The sequence below is a fragment of the Syngnathoides biaculeatus genome, chromosome 14 (assembly GCF_019802595.1).
Source record: "Syngnathoides biaculeatus isolate LvHL_M chromosome 14, ASM1980259v1, whole genome shotgun sequence".
Lineage (NCBI taxonomy): Eukaryota > Metazoa > Chordata > Actinopteri > Syngnathiformes > Syngnathidae > Syngnathoides > Syngnathoides biaculeatus.
This window is the reverse complement of record NC_084653.1, coordinates 23,827,212-23,845,316: the sequence shown is the minus strand read 5'-3', so window position 1 is coordinate 23,845,316 and position 18,105 is coordinate 23,827,212. Positions and strand designations below refer to the sequence as shown.

Genomic DNA, 18,105 nt, shown 5'->3' with positions numbered 1-18,105 from the left:
ACTCGCGAGGATGGATTTGCTTTTCATACTTTTCCAAAAGATCCGGTTCGTCGCGAAAAATGGATTGCGCAGGTGCAAAGGACGAGAACCTCGTGGATTCCAAATGACAGGTAGGTATGTATACAGCTACGAAAAAAATAATAGTTGGGGGCAGGGACGTAAACCGTAAATCTGGGTTGCTAAATGTGTTGATGTGCGCGTCGGCGCCGCGTCCGCCGATAACGGCATCAGTCCGGGTGGCTCGTCACGGTGCCGGGCTGCGGTGGCTCATTGTGGCGCCGCCGGGGTGGTTCGTCGTGGCGCCGGGCCGCTTTACGGCGTTGTTGTCGCTCGCGGCTGAGAACACTGCATACTCTCATACATACTGTCGGGGAGTCCGTTGTTAGTTAGAAGTGATCCGCATATCATCTAAATATGGAACGAAACCATAGGGTAATATTGCCTTCACTCAATTGTGAGATGTTCTCTTCTTCGAAAAGAGCTTCCGTGTCCGAAGGAATGTCGGAAAATTCCGAAAATCTCTGTAGTTTCTCTCCCATAGCTTGTGCACACATTGAAGTGAATAATGTTATATGTATTTTTCATCACAATATCTATTTTAGAATGTTAATAGGCAGGTCACTTGGGCTTTAAATATTTCTGCTTATCCACAACGTACCCGCAAACAGGTAATTAGTTCTATAACAATGTCCACTTCAGGGTCCAGTGCGACTCGCAAGCGGAGTTCCCATCCCAGTCCTGGTTTGCCATTTCCCTTTCATGGCTTCTGTTCGACCCGATGAACCACAGGTGTCAAACCGAAGGCCTGTGGGCCAGATATGGCCTACCCGAATCATTTTATGTGGCCTGTGAAAGCAAATCATCTGCGCCAGCTTCTGTGATTCTCCTAAAATCTATAGAAAAATTTATAATTGTTGAACAATGTTCTCATGTTTTGTTTTATTTTATGGATTTTATTTTGAAACTAGTTATCTAGTGGGGGTCATGTGATCCACTAACACCAATAAGCTGTCAGGGCGCGTTTCCATTTGTTCTGTTGTATTATGGGATGTATTATGATATCGAAGACTGATGTTACTCTGTTCGCTGATGAGTCTATGCCATAAATACATTAAAAAAAAAATATATATATATATATATATATTTCCCTCGAACTATGGAAGACCCTGAAACTACAATTGCAACAATAATCATAATATTTAATGAAAAACTGTGTCGATACATTGCAATTTTACACATTTTCTGTGGGAGATAAACCTTCAAATTTGGGAAATTCCTAGCTTGACTTTGCTACCCCTCATTCCATCCGGCCCAAAAACCGTTTGTCATTCTACGTGAAAAAAATGTATTGCCTCTGACATAAAACAGGAAGTAATTAAAGAATTCACCCACATGACATTACTTCCTCAATATCATGGCAAAAAAAATCACCGTTGATAATTATTGTGAAAAATCCTTTCACGCAATCTGCGTTCACATAGATGATTTATTTTTATTTCATAAGTTTTATCCACCCAATATCCTTTTTCATTAATTAATACCCAAAGAAGAAGCACCCAGTTTCAAAAATTTCGGTGACCCCACGTATTAAAATTTCATAAAGAGTATAATCAGGGGCAGGGCGAGCAGTAGTACAGTCTCCGGAGCAGAAGGTGGCGGTAGTTCACCATTAAAGATGGATTAACACCCGCCGGCAACTGAACGAAGAGCAAGTGGAAGCTGAACGAGTTTTGTAAAAATAATAATAATAATAATAGTGATGACACCATTTCCTTCTGTGTGACGTAAACTCTCTGTTTCTATATTACGTAGACCTATCTATGACTCCCCGCGCACAAGATAAAGGGGTTAAACGGAACAATAATTGTTTTCTGGTGCAAAGGTTTCCAAATTCGGTTAAATAGTGTGTTCCTTGACACAGTTGTGCACTCTTTCAGGGCAGAACCCCTCCCTTTTGTGATTTATTATATGATTTTTCTTTAACAGCATGCTCAGTGTTTCACCCTGGAAACCCAAGCGAAATATTTCCACGAGTAGTAAGTGGAGATCTCACTTTAAAAAAAAAAAAAACTCCATAAGTTTCGGAATACGTAAACGGAAGTTCCTTGTTAATGACTCGGCTACGCTCCGACTTTACAAGTAAGTTACGCCCAGTTCCTTTTCATACTCAAATTTGTATGTTTTGCCTTGCACAGAACTAAAATTAACCATACGAATGTTTAATTTGCGATTTCCCAGGAGTGAGAATGGATGTTTAATCGTCCAAACCAACGCTTCGAGCCACTTCCTGCATCGATGGCAGTTCCTGATAAAGAATTACTTCGTGCTATCCACCAAATATCAGAATCCCTCGGCAGCAACGAACGCTCCAAGATTCTTTACTTGTGCGGGACTTCGGACACGGACAATACAGCCGGGCACATAAAGGAGACTCTTAAGTCCAAGGTCAGGAGTTACGACAAAGGGCGTCTGTTCTTGGCCGAGCTCATGCTACATTTGGGGAGATTTGACATACTCCGGCAGGTATTTGGGTTCAGCCGGGACGACGTGGAGAGAGCCTTGAGATCCGAGCAAGTTCTACCCAGATTCAGGTGAGTGCCATTTTATTATTTTCATCTCAGTGTTAAAAAAAAAAAAAAAAAAGCTACTCGCTGTTTTAACATTTCGGGTCACCGGACTTGGAACATTGTTTTTCATAGCAATCCAGGCTAGGTCAGCCTAAAAAAAAAGCCGTGCTACAATTTACTTGACTTCTTTTATGAGAGGCGGAACGTCTTTTAAGATAACCACAAGAGTCGAGTTCCGATCGATTTACTGCCCCGGGAATGCGGAGTTTCACTTTCTCCCCGAGCTATACTCCCTCCCTGTTGCTCCCACATTCCAAACACTTTTAAATGCATACTTTTGTGGCTTCAGCCCTCATTTGAAAGCGGTTCCTCCTCTCTGGATCACTGGCCGAGCTGCCAAGTAACCGTCAAAGAAACTTGTTGTGAGACCGGTTATATAAAGTACTGTGCTGCCACGATTGCGTACGGTGGGGTGGAACAGTTGGCAACGTATTTTTATTTGGTTAAGACACTAAATCTTAATATAAGAAAATGAAATACAGTATTAAACTGTACAAGTGCCAGATTTAAGCACAGGACTGAATCCCATCTATCGTCTTCAAAACATAACGTTAGCAGTCGCCCGTTTTCGAACACGTCACTACATCCGGGGCACCTGGCCATGTTGAATGGGTTCACTCCACTGACGCGTCGTTCACTCTATTGCCTTTGCATACGGACCGGGGTCGCACAAATGTTCATACGACTGTTAAAAGTGACGCATGGTGGATAAAAAGACTTTGGAAAGTTATCGGGGCTCATTAGATGTCGTATCAAGAAACGGCTACATTTTTAATTCGACTCACGAAACGGCTCGCGGTACGGTAACTCGTTTTTGCAAACTTTTTATGTTAAAACATGCATTGCAGTCACACACGAGTATTGTGCTCTGCTGCTAGATCAGCTCTGCTAATGCAAGACAGCCACAGTTCGTCGCCGTTTGGTTGCTAACTGCGCCGTTTTCTCGCACTGGTTCTTGATCACAGCTGGCAGTTGGAAGAAAGACGCTTTACAACGCCCGTTTGGGCGACCGATAACACAGCAGTGCGCCTCCATTCGTGCGCCTTTCTGAAATTATTCCTGCTGAGTTACGTGTGTTTACGTGAATTCATCAAACCAAGATGGCGCCCGCGTTCTAACTCGGAAGGTGTGTGACGTCAATTGAAAACAGTCTACAATTCACTGACTGTTGCGTTCTGACCTGAAGTAACCCTGCCGTCTTATAACACTGAATTTAGATGGTGAATTTCAGACAGCGAATTGTAGCCAGCTGAATCTCGAGGGTCTGAAAATATTGTTTGAATTTTAATGGCTGAATTTTTTTTCATATGTCAAATTTGTTTAGTTTGAAATGTTAAACTGAAATAGACCTCTTGAAAATGTGATCACTTTGAAGAAACTGAATTTGACTTACTACGTAAAATTTTCAGTGGCATTTTAAATTGAAACCCTGGTGGCACATTTTTACTTAGACGCATCTTCAAATAACAAAAGACCAACAAAGTGGTGTGCCCAGACCTCGTGTCCCCACTCTGCCTCGTGTGTTTTTGTGCCATAGTTGGCAAAATAAAGTTGTTTCTGATTTTATGTTCGCATTCAATAAGTCGCCAGACGCTCCACAAATATAGAGACTCAAATATTTGCATACAAGCCATTAAAAATGCCCTTTTTTCCCCCCTTTTAATGTTCAGGTTTTCTTCTGTCACAAATGTGCAGTCCCTAATGTCGATCTTCCTTCCCCCTCCGCAGAGTTCTTATGGCTCACATCAGCGAGGACATGGCCCATGAGGATGTGAGCAGTGTCAAGTTTCTGCTGGGTCCCATGCTACCGCGTGAGAAAATGGAAACCGCGAAGGTAGGAAATCGCGGAGGTGGGGGGACTTTATATTGTCGCCGCTCGAAATTTTCAACTCATTGCTCACTTCCCGTTTTGGGCATTTCTCGCTCGAGCAGGATTTCCTGGACTTGATTGTCGAACTCGAGCACGTGGGCAAGGTTTCCCCGACAAGCGTGGACCTTTTGGAGGAGTGTTTAATGGACGTCGGCAGGGTAGACCTGGCCAAAAAGCTCAAGGTGTACAAGATGTCAGGTGAGTGTGCGCAATATGCTGATTTAGTACGAGTCGAACTAACTGAACTACACAATTTTGCAAAAATTGCACAATTTCACCAGTCCTTTTTAATCCTTAAAATGGTCGAGACGTTATGCAATCAGCGAGTGAGCCAAAGTTTTCACTGATGTCACATTTTTCGCCGAATTAGCCACACACCGCTGCGCGCCGCCATTTAACCTCTCGACCTAACGCGTACCCAGTGTGGAAGTCACCGGAATGTTCTCAGTTACTGTTCGTGTTTCACGGGCGTCTCTGGACTCGAGTACACAGGAAGGAGAGGACTTGCTAACCGTCAGAGCCGTCTTCTGACTTTTTTTTTTTTTTTTCGACAACTCTCGCCAATTCGCTGAAGCTTTTTCCAGAGTTGCCAGCGGGCGCGGTTTTCAAAGTCTCGCGATCCGGTACGTAAGTCCGGCTGTGTAGCCGGGGACGTCGTCTTAACGCTTCCGACGAAAGACTTTGGACGTTCTGCGGCTCTGCTTTGCGGACGATTTCCCGACGCTGCTATCACGCCGCCCGGCTTCAACCGCCATCTTGCTGATGTGTCGCCGAGCTAAGCTAGCAAGCTTAATTTAGAATTTTGTGAAGTACTGCATTTGTTTATTCTTTTGTCTTTCTGGGATTGTCATCAAATTGTAAACAAATAATAAACATTTTGCTTTGCTTGCGGTGAACTAATATACAGGTTTTACTTTTTGCCTTTGACTTTTTACCGCTTTTCGTTTCCCGCGCTAGCACACGGGTAAGTGATCCTCATTTGTGATTTCTGGCACATAGAGTAAAAAATCAAGGACAGTCATGCGTCCCATGAGGCCAGGTAGCCTAACAGTACGTCAGCCGCGTCTTCAATAAATGCGGTTCGAAGCATAATGTCGTCCACCTTGCTTGTGTATGACTAACGGGAGCTCGTGGATGGAAAATGGCCGCCGTTCGAGGCGGCACAACGCGCGACGTCACGTGAAAACAACCCATATAGTGCAGTGTGGACAGTATTACAAGAAACGCAACCTCACATTCACATCCCGCACTAATCCCAAATTTAAATTAATCTAGTACTAAGTATTTTCCATCTTATTTCAGTAAACACGCCAGCAGTACCCGAGGAATTGGTGCAAGTGGTGCGCCACGCCTGCCAGGTAAGATTCATACTCAAACTATTTATGGAAATAAAGTACATAACAACAATGTAATGTTTTGCAAGTGCACTTTTGTGCATTTATTTATTTTCGCAGCAACTGTGCCTTGATGGTTTTTTTTTTTTTTTTTAACCTAAAATGTTCTTCGATTGGCTGCACGGTGGAAAAAGTTGGTAAAGCGTTGGCCTCACAGTTCTGAGGTCCCGGGTTCAATCCCGGACCCGCCCGTGTGGAGTTCGCACGTTCTCGCCGTGCCTGGGTGGGTTTTCTCCAGGCTGGGCACTCTGGTTTCTTCCCACAGCCCAAAAACATGTAACATTAATTGGGAACTCTAAATTGTCCGTAGGTGTGACTGTGAGTGCGGCTGTTTGTCTCAATGTGCGCTGCGATTGGCCGACAACCAGTCCGTTGACTGCTTGGATAGGCTCTAGCACTCCTTGCGGCCCTTGTGAGGATAAGCGGCGAAGAAAACGGATGGATGTTCTTCAATATATTTTTTTAAAATTCTATTTATTGCAATTTGTGGGGACAAACGCATCATTTCATTGCATGTACAGCATATAATGACAATAAAGTTGATTGATTGATTGCTTGGGGCACCTGACAAACTATTCTTACCAAAGTTCATGGCACGCGGCTTTTTAAAATGTCTTTTTAAGACGACAAATTGAAATTCTGATTCAGTGGGGGGGACCTAAAGTGGTCTCGTCCAACATTTGTGACGTACTGTACGATATTGAATCCCAGACGAAGGCGTTTGACCTACTTTTGTTGCTCTATTTAATCAACCCGTGTTGGATTTTAACCATGTTTCTGCTTGCATCCCTGCAGGAGACCCCAGTCAGTCGGTACAAGTTCGCCAGTGACCCAAGAGGAGAGTGCGTAATCATCGACTGCGTGGGGCATGACGGAGGTGAGTACAATCGGGCTATACTTCTACATTACATAACATTTGAAAGACGCTGTTTTGTGTACAGTACAACTTCGAACTAGGAACGACAGTACTGTATTTTCCGCACTATAAGGCACACCTAAAAACCTTTTAATTTCCTCAAAAGCCGATGGTGCGCCTTATAATCCGGTGCGTCTTATATATGGTTCAATATTGAGCCTTTAGTGCAGCTCCATCTAGTGGATGCATAATGTAACACCAGCCTCTACTGTCGCGTCTATTCTATGCGCCTTATATGTGGAAAAACTTTTTAAAATTGGCCATTTGTTGAAGGTGTTATGGTTAGGTGGTTGAAGGTTACAATGCGGAAAATATGGTACCTTGTACTTAGTGGTGAGCAAATGAGGCCTCATGAAAAGTGAAGACTTTTCTCACATTTGTGCTGAAAAAGATTCCAAGCCTGAAGGCTTTGAAGATGGTGACATCTGGTGGACAAATGAAGCCATGGCAACCTCTCGAAACACGAATGCAATGAAAGTTCAGAAAAGTCTTAAGATCATTCACATGATTTTTTTTTTTTTTCATTCATACCAAATAATAATTTAATCGTCCTTTCATAAAATATGTAGATGCTCTCCCCAATACTTCTACAAACACATTCCTTATTAACCCAAAAAATAAAACAAATTATATTAAAGGTTAAGTGTGGGCAAGGGTTTTATTTAAAGCTTGGAGCTTTATTAAAAAAAAAAAAAATGTAGAAAAAGTCCCAAACAAGATGAGCGATCCTAACTACTTTACAAATGATTGTATGGTGTAAATATAGAAAAATGAAAAATTCTGTGGGTGTATGCGTGGTGTTTTTAAGGAAAATGGTGTGTAATTTGCACTTGGATGGTTGACTTGACTCGCCAAGAAAACATTTCACCCCGCTATTTAAAAAAAAAAATAAATAATAGCACTCCAGAATATTGAACCCACTAAAAACTTACAGTAGTCATATATTAAAATCAGAAGTGAAGAGTTTCTGGAGCATCTTTTCAATCCAGTGGACATCGAGTATGTCCGGCTAGGTAAATTTGGGGAGAATACTTCAGACAAATACTTTATCATTCTTTCCAGAAAATAATGAATTTATGATTGAGAGTATTGTTTATTTATTCTGTCTACTTGTGTAGTTCTACCGTGTATCTCCAAATATCAGTTGCGTAGAGAGTTATAACACCGTGTATCACATATGCTATTCTTTAGTCTCTGTTATTATTTTGTTATTAAAACAGTTTTGCAATACAAAATCGAGGGATCGATGATTTTCAAAGATCGGTTGATCCAAATCATTCTGGTGACCCCCCCCCCCCCCATCAGAGATGATGGCGCAGATTTTTAAGTCGCTGCACTTCAACGTGACCCTGCACAAATGGCTCAACCTGGTGGAGACTGTCTCGACGCTCAGGCAGGTCTTCCGAAGAAGTCCGGATCGCAGCGGCGACGGCTTCGTCTGCTGCATCATCAGCCGGGCGACCGACAATCGCCTCCAGGCCACGGACACGAACTGCGAAGGCCTGCGCCTGGAAGATGTCCGCCGCTTCTTCAACGGCGACGCCTGTCCGGTGCTGGTCGGCAAGCCGAAACTCTTCTTCGTCCAGAGCTACGCCGTGTCCGAGTTCCAACCCTGCGCCGTAGTGAACCGCTGGGACGACGGCTTGGAGTCGGACGGCGGCGGCGGTCAGCTGAGACCCGATTGTCTCCCGGCTGACGCGGACGTGCTCTGGAGTCACTGCTCGACCGGGGAGGATCAACTGCAGCGAGGCCGACACCGGTCCGTTTACCTCAAGGCTTTAACGGACGCCTTGGGTCGAAACCAGGGAAGGTACGTGCGCACACGCGACCTTGGAAAAGCGACGGCGAGTGCTCAAAACGTTATTCTGAGCCCAAGTATCAGTAGAACCTTTACAATTGAACTTTATTTGACCTTCTCTCCACTTCGGAACGCAGGTCCAACGGTTCTGTTTTTGGATTTTATGTATTTTTTGGGGCACAAACCGCAAAAGTGAGCTGAGCGGCAAAATTGAGCCGTGAGAATTTTCAAGGACGTCAACTTTAATATCTTTGTGACTCTCTGTTTTTCTGTATCTCTGCTCCAGCCCGCCGGTGACACGCAGTACAGGCCAAGGTCCAAAAGTCTGCGAGTGATTAACTCATCCGCGTAAAGCGCCGGTGACAAACTCAAGGCCCGGGGGCCAGGTCTGGCCCACCGCATGATTTTGTGTGGCCCGCGAAGCCAAATCTAGTGTTTCCATTTCCATGAAATCTGTACCAAAATTTCAAATTTTCATATATAACAAATGTTCAAGTTGAGATATTACAAGCATTTTTGTGTTACCAAACATGAATAGTTGGAAAAACATGGTACCCGTGATCTCCGATTCGTATTGTGGTTCATAAATTATGGAAACATGATGAGACGATTAAACAATTTTATTGTTTCACAGTCAAAACGGCCCTCTGAGGGAAACCAAAAACTACAACGTGGTCCGCGAGAGAAATGAGTTTAACACCCCTGTCATAAAGTTTTAGACTTGCATTTCGATTACGCAACATGGTGCCAAAGCACTACTTCCAAATGAAGCTCCTCAACTCACTTGGCACAAAGATAGTATACGGTCTAGGCTAAGCACTACTTTTGTCTATCCATCCATTTTCTTAGCCGCTTATCCTCACAAGGGTCGCAGGGAGTGCTGGAGCCTATCCCGGCTGTCAACGGGCAAGAGGCGGGGCACACCCCGAACTGGTCGCCAGCCAATCGCAGGGCACATAGAGACAAAGAGCCGCACTCACAATCACACCTGTGTCCAATTAATGTTGCATGTTTTTTGGGATGTGGGAGGAAACCGGAGTGCCCGGAGGAAACCCACGCAGGCAAGGAGGGAAGATGCAAACTCCGCACAGGCGGGCACCGGGATCGAACCCGGGTCCTCAGAACTGTGAGGCCAATATGACATCTCGAGTACTACAAATAGTTGGTTTAAATACTGACCACTTGAACATTTTCAGAGAAGGTTAAATAAAGGTCACGGGTACGTTCATCCTGAAATTCCAAGCGTAAACTTCCATAACTTCATTTTTTTTTTGGTGACTTTTCAGTCCTAACCGAGTGTTGCGTGTTCTCACAGGAGCCGACATCTGGTCGAGCTTCACCTGGAGGTGAACGGCGCCATCTTCGAGCACAACAGCCGGCATCCCGAGGAGCAGTACCACATAGACCTGAAACATACTTTGAGAAAAGATCTGTATTTGTAGCTGTCGATATTTGCACTTGAATCTATCTTAACAATGTAAACACATGACTTCATATACTACCGTATTCAGATAAGCCTTTTTACATAGACGTATCTTGTGTGTTTTATTCCTACAATGTGTATTTTCCTTGCACAGTGCAGCTAAAAACACGTTTGTCAAGTTTCATACTTTCCTTGTATTGCTACACTGTACACGACAATGATTTGCAGTCGTGTCTCTACCATTGTCTTTGTCAATAATAGAGATACACAATGTAAACATACTGCATATTTAATTATTTGTGATGTTCCTGTACTTACCATGAGCATAAGGATGGTTCTTTTTATGACTTGTGCTCAAATGAATAAGTTACTCTCCTTTTAGGACGGAGCAGCAGTTGAAGATGACAATATAATTGAAGTAAATATGATTCATAGTGTTTGGGATGCAAAAAAAAATCTTTTTATTAAGCAATGGTCTGAAAAATTCACCTATTTGCTGTTTTTTGTTCTGTGTGAAACACCCGAAGATGGCGCCAAATCCCAGTCTAGTAGGAAAAGGCGTGTTTTTTTTGTGGTCTCAAGGAAGTGTGTTGAAGTGATACATCTCGACTGAGAGACGAGGATTGTATGCTGGAGCGGAGCTAATTTAGCCTGGGTTGTTAGCGAAAGTTGGAGGGTGTTTGTACACGCATGACTGGTGGCTTTTTAAATCAACTGCTATTTATATTTGAAGGTTAATGTAAAATGGCTTTGAAATACTAAAAGTTTTCTGGGATTGTAGTTTATGGTGTGTATTATTTAGGTTTTTTTTTTTTTAAAAAAATCACTATCTCTGGGTAATTGACCCCTCCGTACAGGGCACTTAACCGCGCCTCCTGAAGTGACGTCACGCCACGTGCGCTCACGTAAGACAAAACAGTAAAAATGGCAAATACAATACAATACATTCTTAACTGAGAGAGACGCCATGCTTCTGATTTCATTCAATCATTCACACGTAGCAATGTTATGCTAGCGCAGAACGTCTCATTCATTTATACGAGACGTGTATTAAAAATCAAATTTAGGGCATATCTTCGTGCAAACACAGTCTGGTTAAGCTTCGGCCGCGAGCCAGCAAGAAAGCGACACGTTTGTGCAGTCCGATCATCGCTAAATAACGCTCAACAAAGAATAAGTGTGGCATTCGTTCGCACGTAGCAATATTATGCTAGCGGTGAACGTCTCATTCATTTATACGAGACGTGTATTAAAAATCAAATTTAGGGCATATCTTCGTGCAAACACAGTCTGGTTAAGCTTCGGCCGCGAGCCAGCAAGAAAGCGACACGTTTGTGCAGTCCGATCATCGCTAAATAACGCTCAACCAAGAATAAGTGTGTCAATCGTTCACACGCAGCAGTGTTATGCTAGCGCAGAACGTCTCATTCATTTATACGAGACGTGTATTAAAAATCAAATTTAGGGCATATCTTCGTGCAAACACAGTCTGGTTAAGCTTCTGGCCGCGAGCCAGCAAGAAATCAATACGTTTGTGCAGTCCGATCATCGCTAAATAACGTTCAACAAAGAATAAGTGTGGCAATCGTTCACACGCAGCAGTGTTATGCTAGCGAAGAACTTCGAATTCATTTATACGAGACATGTATTGAAAATCAAATATAGGGCATACCTTCGTGCAAACATGTGTTCCGGTTGATATTAGATGGATTTAGTTGATGATGCGGTCTTCCACAAAGTTTGATCCATCGAAGGCATTTTTCGTACTGGGTCTTCGGTTTTGGAAAGGGTACGAATGGAACTCCACCAACTGGCCTTTCAGGATACCTGTCGTCACTATTACAAAGTCCGTGACTACACCTCTTCACCATATTTTTTTGTTAAATAACCCAAATACGCGATAAAACGCTAACTAAACCTAAACTGGACCATGCAATGTTGTCTGAGAAAATGGCAGGAGCAAAAACGGGCTTTGGTTTATGCAGATCTCTGGCCTCTGATTGGTCAGTGACGCGGATTGCGCAATATCCACGGAGGGGTCAATTCTAAACAATTGGGGTAGGGGGCAGTAATTACTCTGAAGTACAATGCTCTCCGTGTATGTGATATATCAAAGTTCATTGTAGGAATAGCTACAGAATTTTTCTTGCATACAAAAAAATATGACGTTCCCAATACTGTACAAGTTTTGGTGTGAAAAAAAAAATACTAATCTATATCAAAGTATGTTTTTATGTACTTATTATAACACAAAATACCACATGTGAATTGATGATGCAGTTTATTTCAAAAGACAATTTCAAATAACATTTAAAAAAAAAGATTATTTAAAAAAAAAACTACTTCTAACTAGTTTTCATAAATCCATTTTACATTTTATGTATCGGTTTGTAAATTATTCCACTTGCATGTATACAGTCTAAATGTTCCGGGCCATGCAAAACAACCTTTCAGCGCTTCCGGAAGCTTCATTTGCCCATCGTCGCAAACTGCGAGAATGCACGAAATATGGAAGTAAATTAGTGCCGCCAGGATTTGAATTTAAAATCACATTTTCAATAATTGCTACAATTCGCTGTCTTAAATTTGCCGTCTGTGCCACCAGGCAGGGTTACTTCGGGTCAGAAGCGAACACCCAGCCAATCGCAGCTCCGCTTCCTTAGTCACGTGACGTCACATACTAAGAAAGCGTAACTTGATTGGCTGTCACATTTTCAATAGTCGCTACAATTCGCTGTCTGAAATTCACCGTCAGTGTCACCAGGCAGGGTTCAGGTCAGAAGCGAACACCCAGGCAATCGCAGTCACGCTTTCTTAGTCACGTGACTGGACCTTTCCGATGGCGACTTTAAGCTCCGCCCCCTTCGCCATGTCCCACAAGCTTTCAAAATGGCGATTGAAAAGAACATATTTGAAGTGGATTCCAGAAAATATTGGGGTATGTTTTTTTTTTTTGCCAAATGTGTCAGACTTGTCCAAGAGAGTTTTACAGAGAGGTCTGGACTATTTCACGCGAGGATATGTACACGGAATTCAGATTTTGGACGGAGCGGGACGCAATGTAACAGTTACAGCGAAAACGTCGACGATCGATGCAAAAAAAAAAAGTTTGACGCATCACAAACTTCATATTAAAATCCCAACAGGATCAAATAGTGGAATCGTACTGCGCGTGTAAAGCAGGGTGAGTACTTTTTACTTGGAAAGCTCACAAGTGATATCATTGTAGTCTTTATAAGTGAGTGGGTGTATGGATAAGTTTCCAATTACGCCATCTTGTGTGTCATAGAGGTCAGAGACCAGGTGAAGCGGGAAGTTTTTTTTTCTATTGTTAATTTATCTGATTGGTCTAAGGACTGTGGTGCCGTCATTGGAAACCTATCCATTCATTAGACTTGGCATCACACATCGTGAGGTGTGGCGAAAAAAAACGGATGGGTCCATTCCGGCTGCCCCCCCCCCCCAAATTTAAAACAGGTGTCAAACCCTAGGGCCGGGGGCCAGATCTGGCCCGCCACGTGGTTTTATGTGGCCCGCGAAGCCAAATCTAGAGTGTCAAATTCCATGATTCTTGTCAAAATCTGTACCAAAAATTTGAAATTGTCATGTATCATAAATGATCAAGTTGTGATAAATAAATATTATAATAAATACAAAAAATAAATATAATAATAATAATATAATGAATAAAATAAATGAATGAACAAATAAATACTATTATACATAAATAAAGAATAATGAGAGCAATAAATACATAAATTAATAACTCATTTTGTTCCACATTCATAATGGCCCTCTGAGGGAAACCGGAATAACAATGTGGCCCGTGAGAAAAAAAATGAGTTTGACACCCCTGATTTAAAACATACTAAAAAAATCATGCTTTAGGTGTCAGTAGCCCTTAAAATTGAGTTCTGAATATGAGTAGTTTACTTATTTGAGTGCTGTAAAGCAACTTTGAAACGTCCTCATTTTAAAGCCAACATCTGCTCAATTCAAACCTTGTAAAAACATCCGTACGCATGCTTTTAAAACTGTTTGATATGGTGACGCACGTTCAAATGAAAGTAAGGAGAGACACCGACTACTGTCAGTTTAAAAAGTTTACAGTATTTTATTTGGGATAACAGTTTTCCATCCTACCACCATGCGTCAACGGTTTCTTTAGACGTTCATTTGCAGCTATTGTTTCATCGTCACATTTGCATTCTCGCCAATGTGTACTCTTGTGTGCTCTCAAATTGTCTTTCAGGGAATCTTTTGTCACAAATTGATCATACAACGTTTCCTCCACATTTAGTCATTCAGTGTGTTGAAACCGGTCCTTTGCGACCTTTAATGAAAGTTGGGTGGCAGATTAAGCAGGCAAAAATTCACACTCGGGATGACCAAAGTGTGTCGTCTGCCGTGTTTTTCTAAATTTCCCTTCTGAGTGAATCGTTGGCCGCAAACTGAGCAGGCAAAAGGTTTCTCCCCCGTGTGCGTTCTCGTATGCCTGATTAAAGTTGTCTTTTGACTAAATGTTTTCCCGCAAACCGAGCAAGGGAAAGGTTTCTCCCCGGTGTGCGACCGTGTGTGTCTGATCAAACCAGTCTTCCAAGTGAATATTTTCCCACAAACCGAGCAGCCAAAGTGCGTCTCTCCAGTGTGCGTCGTCGTGTGCCTTCCCAGCTGTTCCTTATGAGCGAATCGCTCGCCGCAAACGGAGCAGGGGAAGGGTTTCTCACCGGTGTGCGTTCTTGTGTGCCTCATCAAACCCGCTTTCCAGGTGAACGTTTTACCGCAAACCGAGCAGGCGTAGGGTTTGTCCCCGCTGTGCGTTCTCATGTGTCTTTCCAACTTTGACTTGTTGAAAAATGTTTTGTCGCACTGAGGACATTTGCAGCATTTCTCGTCCGGGGGAAGCGTCATTTCACCTTTGGAGTGTTCGTCGTCAATATCGGAGGAGTGTGACGTTACGTCGTCGGTATCTGACAGAGGAGCGAAGAGCCTGTCTGCTTGTGATCCCACACGATGGTCGCCGTCATTATCATCATCACTTTTTAACGGCGACTTGATGATGATATTGACTTCCCCGAGCTCTTGAATCCTCCGTTCCTCTTGACTGATGCTATGTTCCTCCTCTTCCTCTTTCATTTGAGCGGGCGCCCCCTTTTCTTCTTTAACGTCGGCGGGGTCTGCCGGATCTTCCCGTTTCACCCCGGAGCTCCGTTCCTGCTCCTCGGGAGGAGTGAGACCCTCGTCACTGACATCTGCAGGCCACAAGAAGACGGACACATAATCAGTTTAAAGGTGCACTGTCATGAAATGCATGATTTTTAGTATGTTATTAATGGGGGGGGGACGGCAGCCGGTATGGATCCATCCGTTTTTTTTCCACCACAAAACATGATTTTGACGTATATGGATTTTTGGAAATCCCGCCATGAAAATCCTCTCGAGGGATTTGTTTTTGAGAAGAAACAGGAAGTGACGTTAGTAGCAGACGCCCACTCAAGCGCTCTCGTCGGCTTATACTAGTTTTACCTGCTGGAAGGTAGCTCGTTGTTCCTTCGCGTTAGCCAAAATGCCGGCTCGTTGTATTGCTGGATATTGCTCGAACGCTCGGGAGGATGGATTCATTCTTCATACTTTTCCAAAAGACCCGGTTCGTCGTGAAAAATGGATTGCACGGGGGAAAGGGACGAGAGCTTCGTGGGTTCCAAATGACAGCTCGGTGTGTATACAGCTACGAAAAAAATAATAGTTGGGGGCAGGGACGTAATCCGTAAGTCAGGGGTGCTAAATGTGTCGATGGGCAGCGGCGCCGGGGTGGTTCATCTCCGCCGCAGAGGTGGATCGGACAGGGAGGCGGTTTGGCCGCGCCGTCGTCGTCGCTTGCGGCCGCGGGTGCTGTTATTAAATGCCGCCGCGGAGGTGAATCGGGCTGGGAAGTGGTTTGGCCGCGTGCCGTTTGGCCGTGATCCGCATATCATCTAATTAAGGCTCGAAACGATAGGGTAATATTGCCCCGGACACTTCGCTCGGAGATGAAAAAAAGCTTCCGTGTCAGAAGGGGCGTGTTCGTCTCCCACAACGTGTTTTCAATAGCGAATGTCCCAGTGTGACATCACGGACAGAAGATGCAGCCGATATGGCGACCACTTGGATGTCGAATGAGACTTCCGCAACTTTGCGCATGGATGACGCGCTCTCCGCTCACATTTATTTTTTCGCATAGACATTGAAGTGAATAATGTTATATGGATTTTTCATGACAATAACTATTTTAGAATGTTTATAGGGATGACACTTGACCTTTAAGATCGTCAAATAAATGTAAATATCGGACAAATAGTGGCAATGAATCTTCCACATCTGCGTGGAGATATTTTGACCAACTCATTGAATGAATTCAGCAAAAAGGAGCATTTTTTTTTTGCATGGACAACCTTTTTAACGTCATTTCACTCCAATTCAATCGGATTAAAATATGGATTTTGACTTGGCCACGCCGTAGCATTATTTTATTTTTTTTTACAACATTTGAGAAGCTTTATCAGTTCACGTACTGATCGTCTCACTATAACATTCTCTGTCACTCAAAAGTTTTAGAACATGACATTTAAAAAAAAAAAGACAGAAATTCAACTGCATCCATTTCAATGAAAAAAAAAAAAAAAGATATGAACTATAACGCCGATACAATATTGGTCATGATCAAATGAAAATCTGTTTGAGTCAACAAACCTGCTTCGTGTAGCCCAGCTCGCGGCTTCTCTAAAGCCGCATCGGGCGGTTGACGTTCTCCCTCGTTCTCCTCCTTTGCTCGCCACAGTTCCTCCTCGTACTCTTCTTTCACACACCTTGCGCACATTTTCACGCGCTAACCACAAAACTCACTCGATCTCGATGGAAGCGATGCGTCGCTAAATTCCACGAGAAGCTAAAAAAAAAAAAAAGCACCGATAATATGAATTAATTGGTTTGTTCTCGTACTCGAAAAATATATCTGCAAAATAAAAGCGAAATTGGATCATGAACGCGAGCCTTGCTAGGTTTTTTTCCGTTTTGTTTTGTTACTATGATTATTATTATGGGTCAGTCTAAGACAAGTACTTCCGCTCGACGAGGCCGTTAGTACACTCTTGTGGCGTTACCGCCACCTGCAGGCGAGGATGTGTCATTGCACATCTATTTTCAGTCTTGTCAGTTTCAGAAAATGAAGGATGTCATTCATAAATTTTGATCAGTGATTTCCATTTCTAACAACTCCCAGCCTGTGTTTGTTTTATGATCAAGTTAAATCAGTATAGGAAGAATATTTTAATCAACAGTGGAAAAAGTGTAAATTTGTTTGTAAGAATCTATCTATCTAAAAAAACTATTTGAAAACTATTTCTATCCTTATATGTGTGCAGAGGATTTAATACTGTAAATCATTTTGTTGTATGGAAAAAAAGCATTATTATTGTTCTAAATTATGAAATTATTGAAAGTGGAGTATAAGAGGGCTGCGATTGGCTGGCAACCAGTTCAGGGTGTACCCCGCCTCCTGCCTGTTGACCGCTGGGATAGGCTCCAGACCCTCGTGAGGATAAGCGGCAACGAAAATGGATGGATGGAGTATAAGAGGGGCGGCACGGTGGATCAGCTGGAAAGCGTTGGCCTCACCGTTCTGAGGTCCCGGGTTCGATCCCGGAACCGCCTGTGTGGAGTTTGCATGTTCTCCCCGTGCCTGCGTGGATTTTCTCCAGGCACTCCGGTTTCCTCCCACACCCCAAAAACATTCAACAACTCTAAATTGCCCCAAGGTGTGATTGTGAGTGCGGCTGTTTGTCTCCATGTGCCCTGCGATTGGCCGGCGACCGGTTCAGGGTGTACCCCGCCTTCTGGGTGTTGACAGCAAGGATAGGCTCCAGCACTCCCCGTGACCCTTGTGAGGATAAGTGGCAAATAAAATGGATGGATGGATGGATGGATGGAGTATATGAGGCTATTTTTAAGCGGAAGTGGAGCTGATGAGACACATCAGCCAATCCCTCACATTAAATGCTGTCTTATCATTTTGAAAAATATCAATATTTTAGCTTCTTAA

General features: G+C 43.2%; 2 protein-coding genes across 4 annotated transcripts; one reads left to right on the top strand and one right to left on the bottom strand.

Moving 5' to 3' along the window:
* The first annotated feature begins 1,789 nt into the window (after window positions 1–1,789).
* Window positions 1,790–10,808, top strand: LOC133512016 (CASP8 and FADD-like apoptosis regulator). 3 transcript variants are annotated; one of them, XM_061841202.1, is made up of 9 exons: window positions 1,790–2,139; window positions 2,239–2,445; window positions 2,524–2,591; window positions 4,356–4,461; window positions 4,560–4,695; window positions 5,800–5,855; window positions 6,687–6,768; window positions 8,113–8,617; window positions 9,921–10,808. In XM_061841202.1, exons 2-9 carry the CDS (start codon window positions 2,251–2,253, stop codon window positions 10,045–10,047), a joined length of 1,275 nt encoding a protein of 424 aa, XP_061697186.1. In that variant the 5' UTR covers window positions 1,790–2,139; window positions 2,239–2,250; the 3' UTR covers window positions 10,048–10,808. The 3 variants fall into 3 exon arrangements, with proteins under 3 accessions (XP_061697186.1, XP_061697184.1, XP_061697185.1); XM_061841200.1 differs by having other exon boundaries at window positions 1,796–2,139; window positions 2,239–2,591; XM_061841201.1 differs by lacking the exon at window positions 1,790–2,139 and having other exon boundaries at window positions 2,156–2,591.
* A 3,310-nt stretch (window positions 10,809–14,118) lies between these two features.
* On the bottom strand, window positions 14,119–17,098 carry LOC133512589 (histone-lysine N-methyltransferase PRDM9-like). Its single transcript, XM_061842361.1, has 2 exons — window positions 16,758–17,098; window positions 14,119–15,280 (listed from the first exon to the last, which is right to left on the bottom strand). Exons 1-2 carry the CDS (start codon window positions 16,882–16,884, stop codon window positions 14,364–14,366), a joined length of 1,044 nt encoding a protein of 347 aa, XP_061698345.1. The 5' UTR covers window positions 16,885–17,098; the 3' UTR covers window positions 14,119–14,363.
* Between the last annotated feature and the right edge of the window lie 1,007 nt (window positions 17,099–18,105).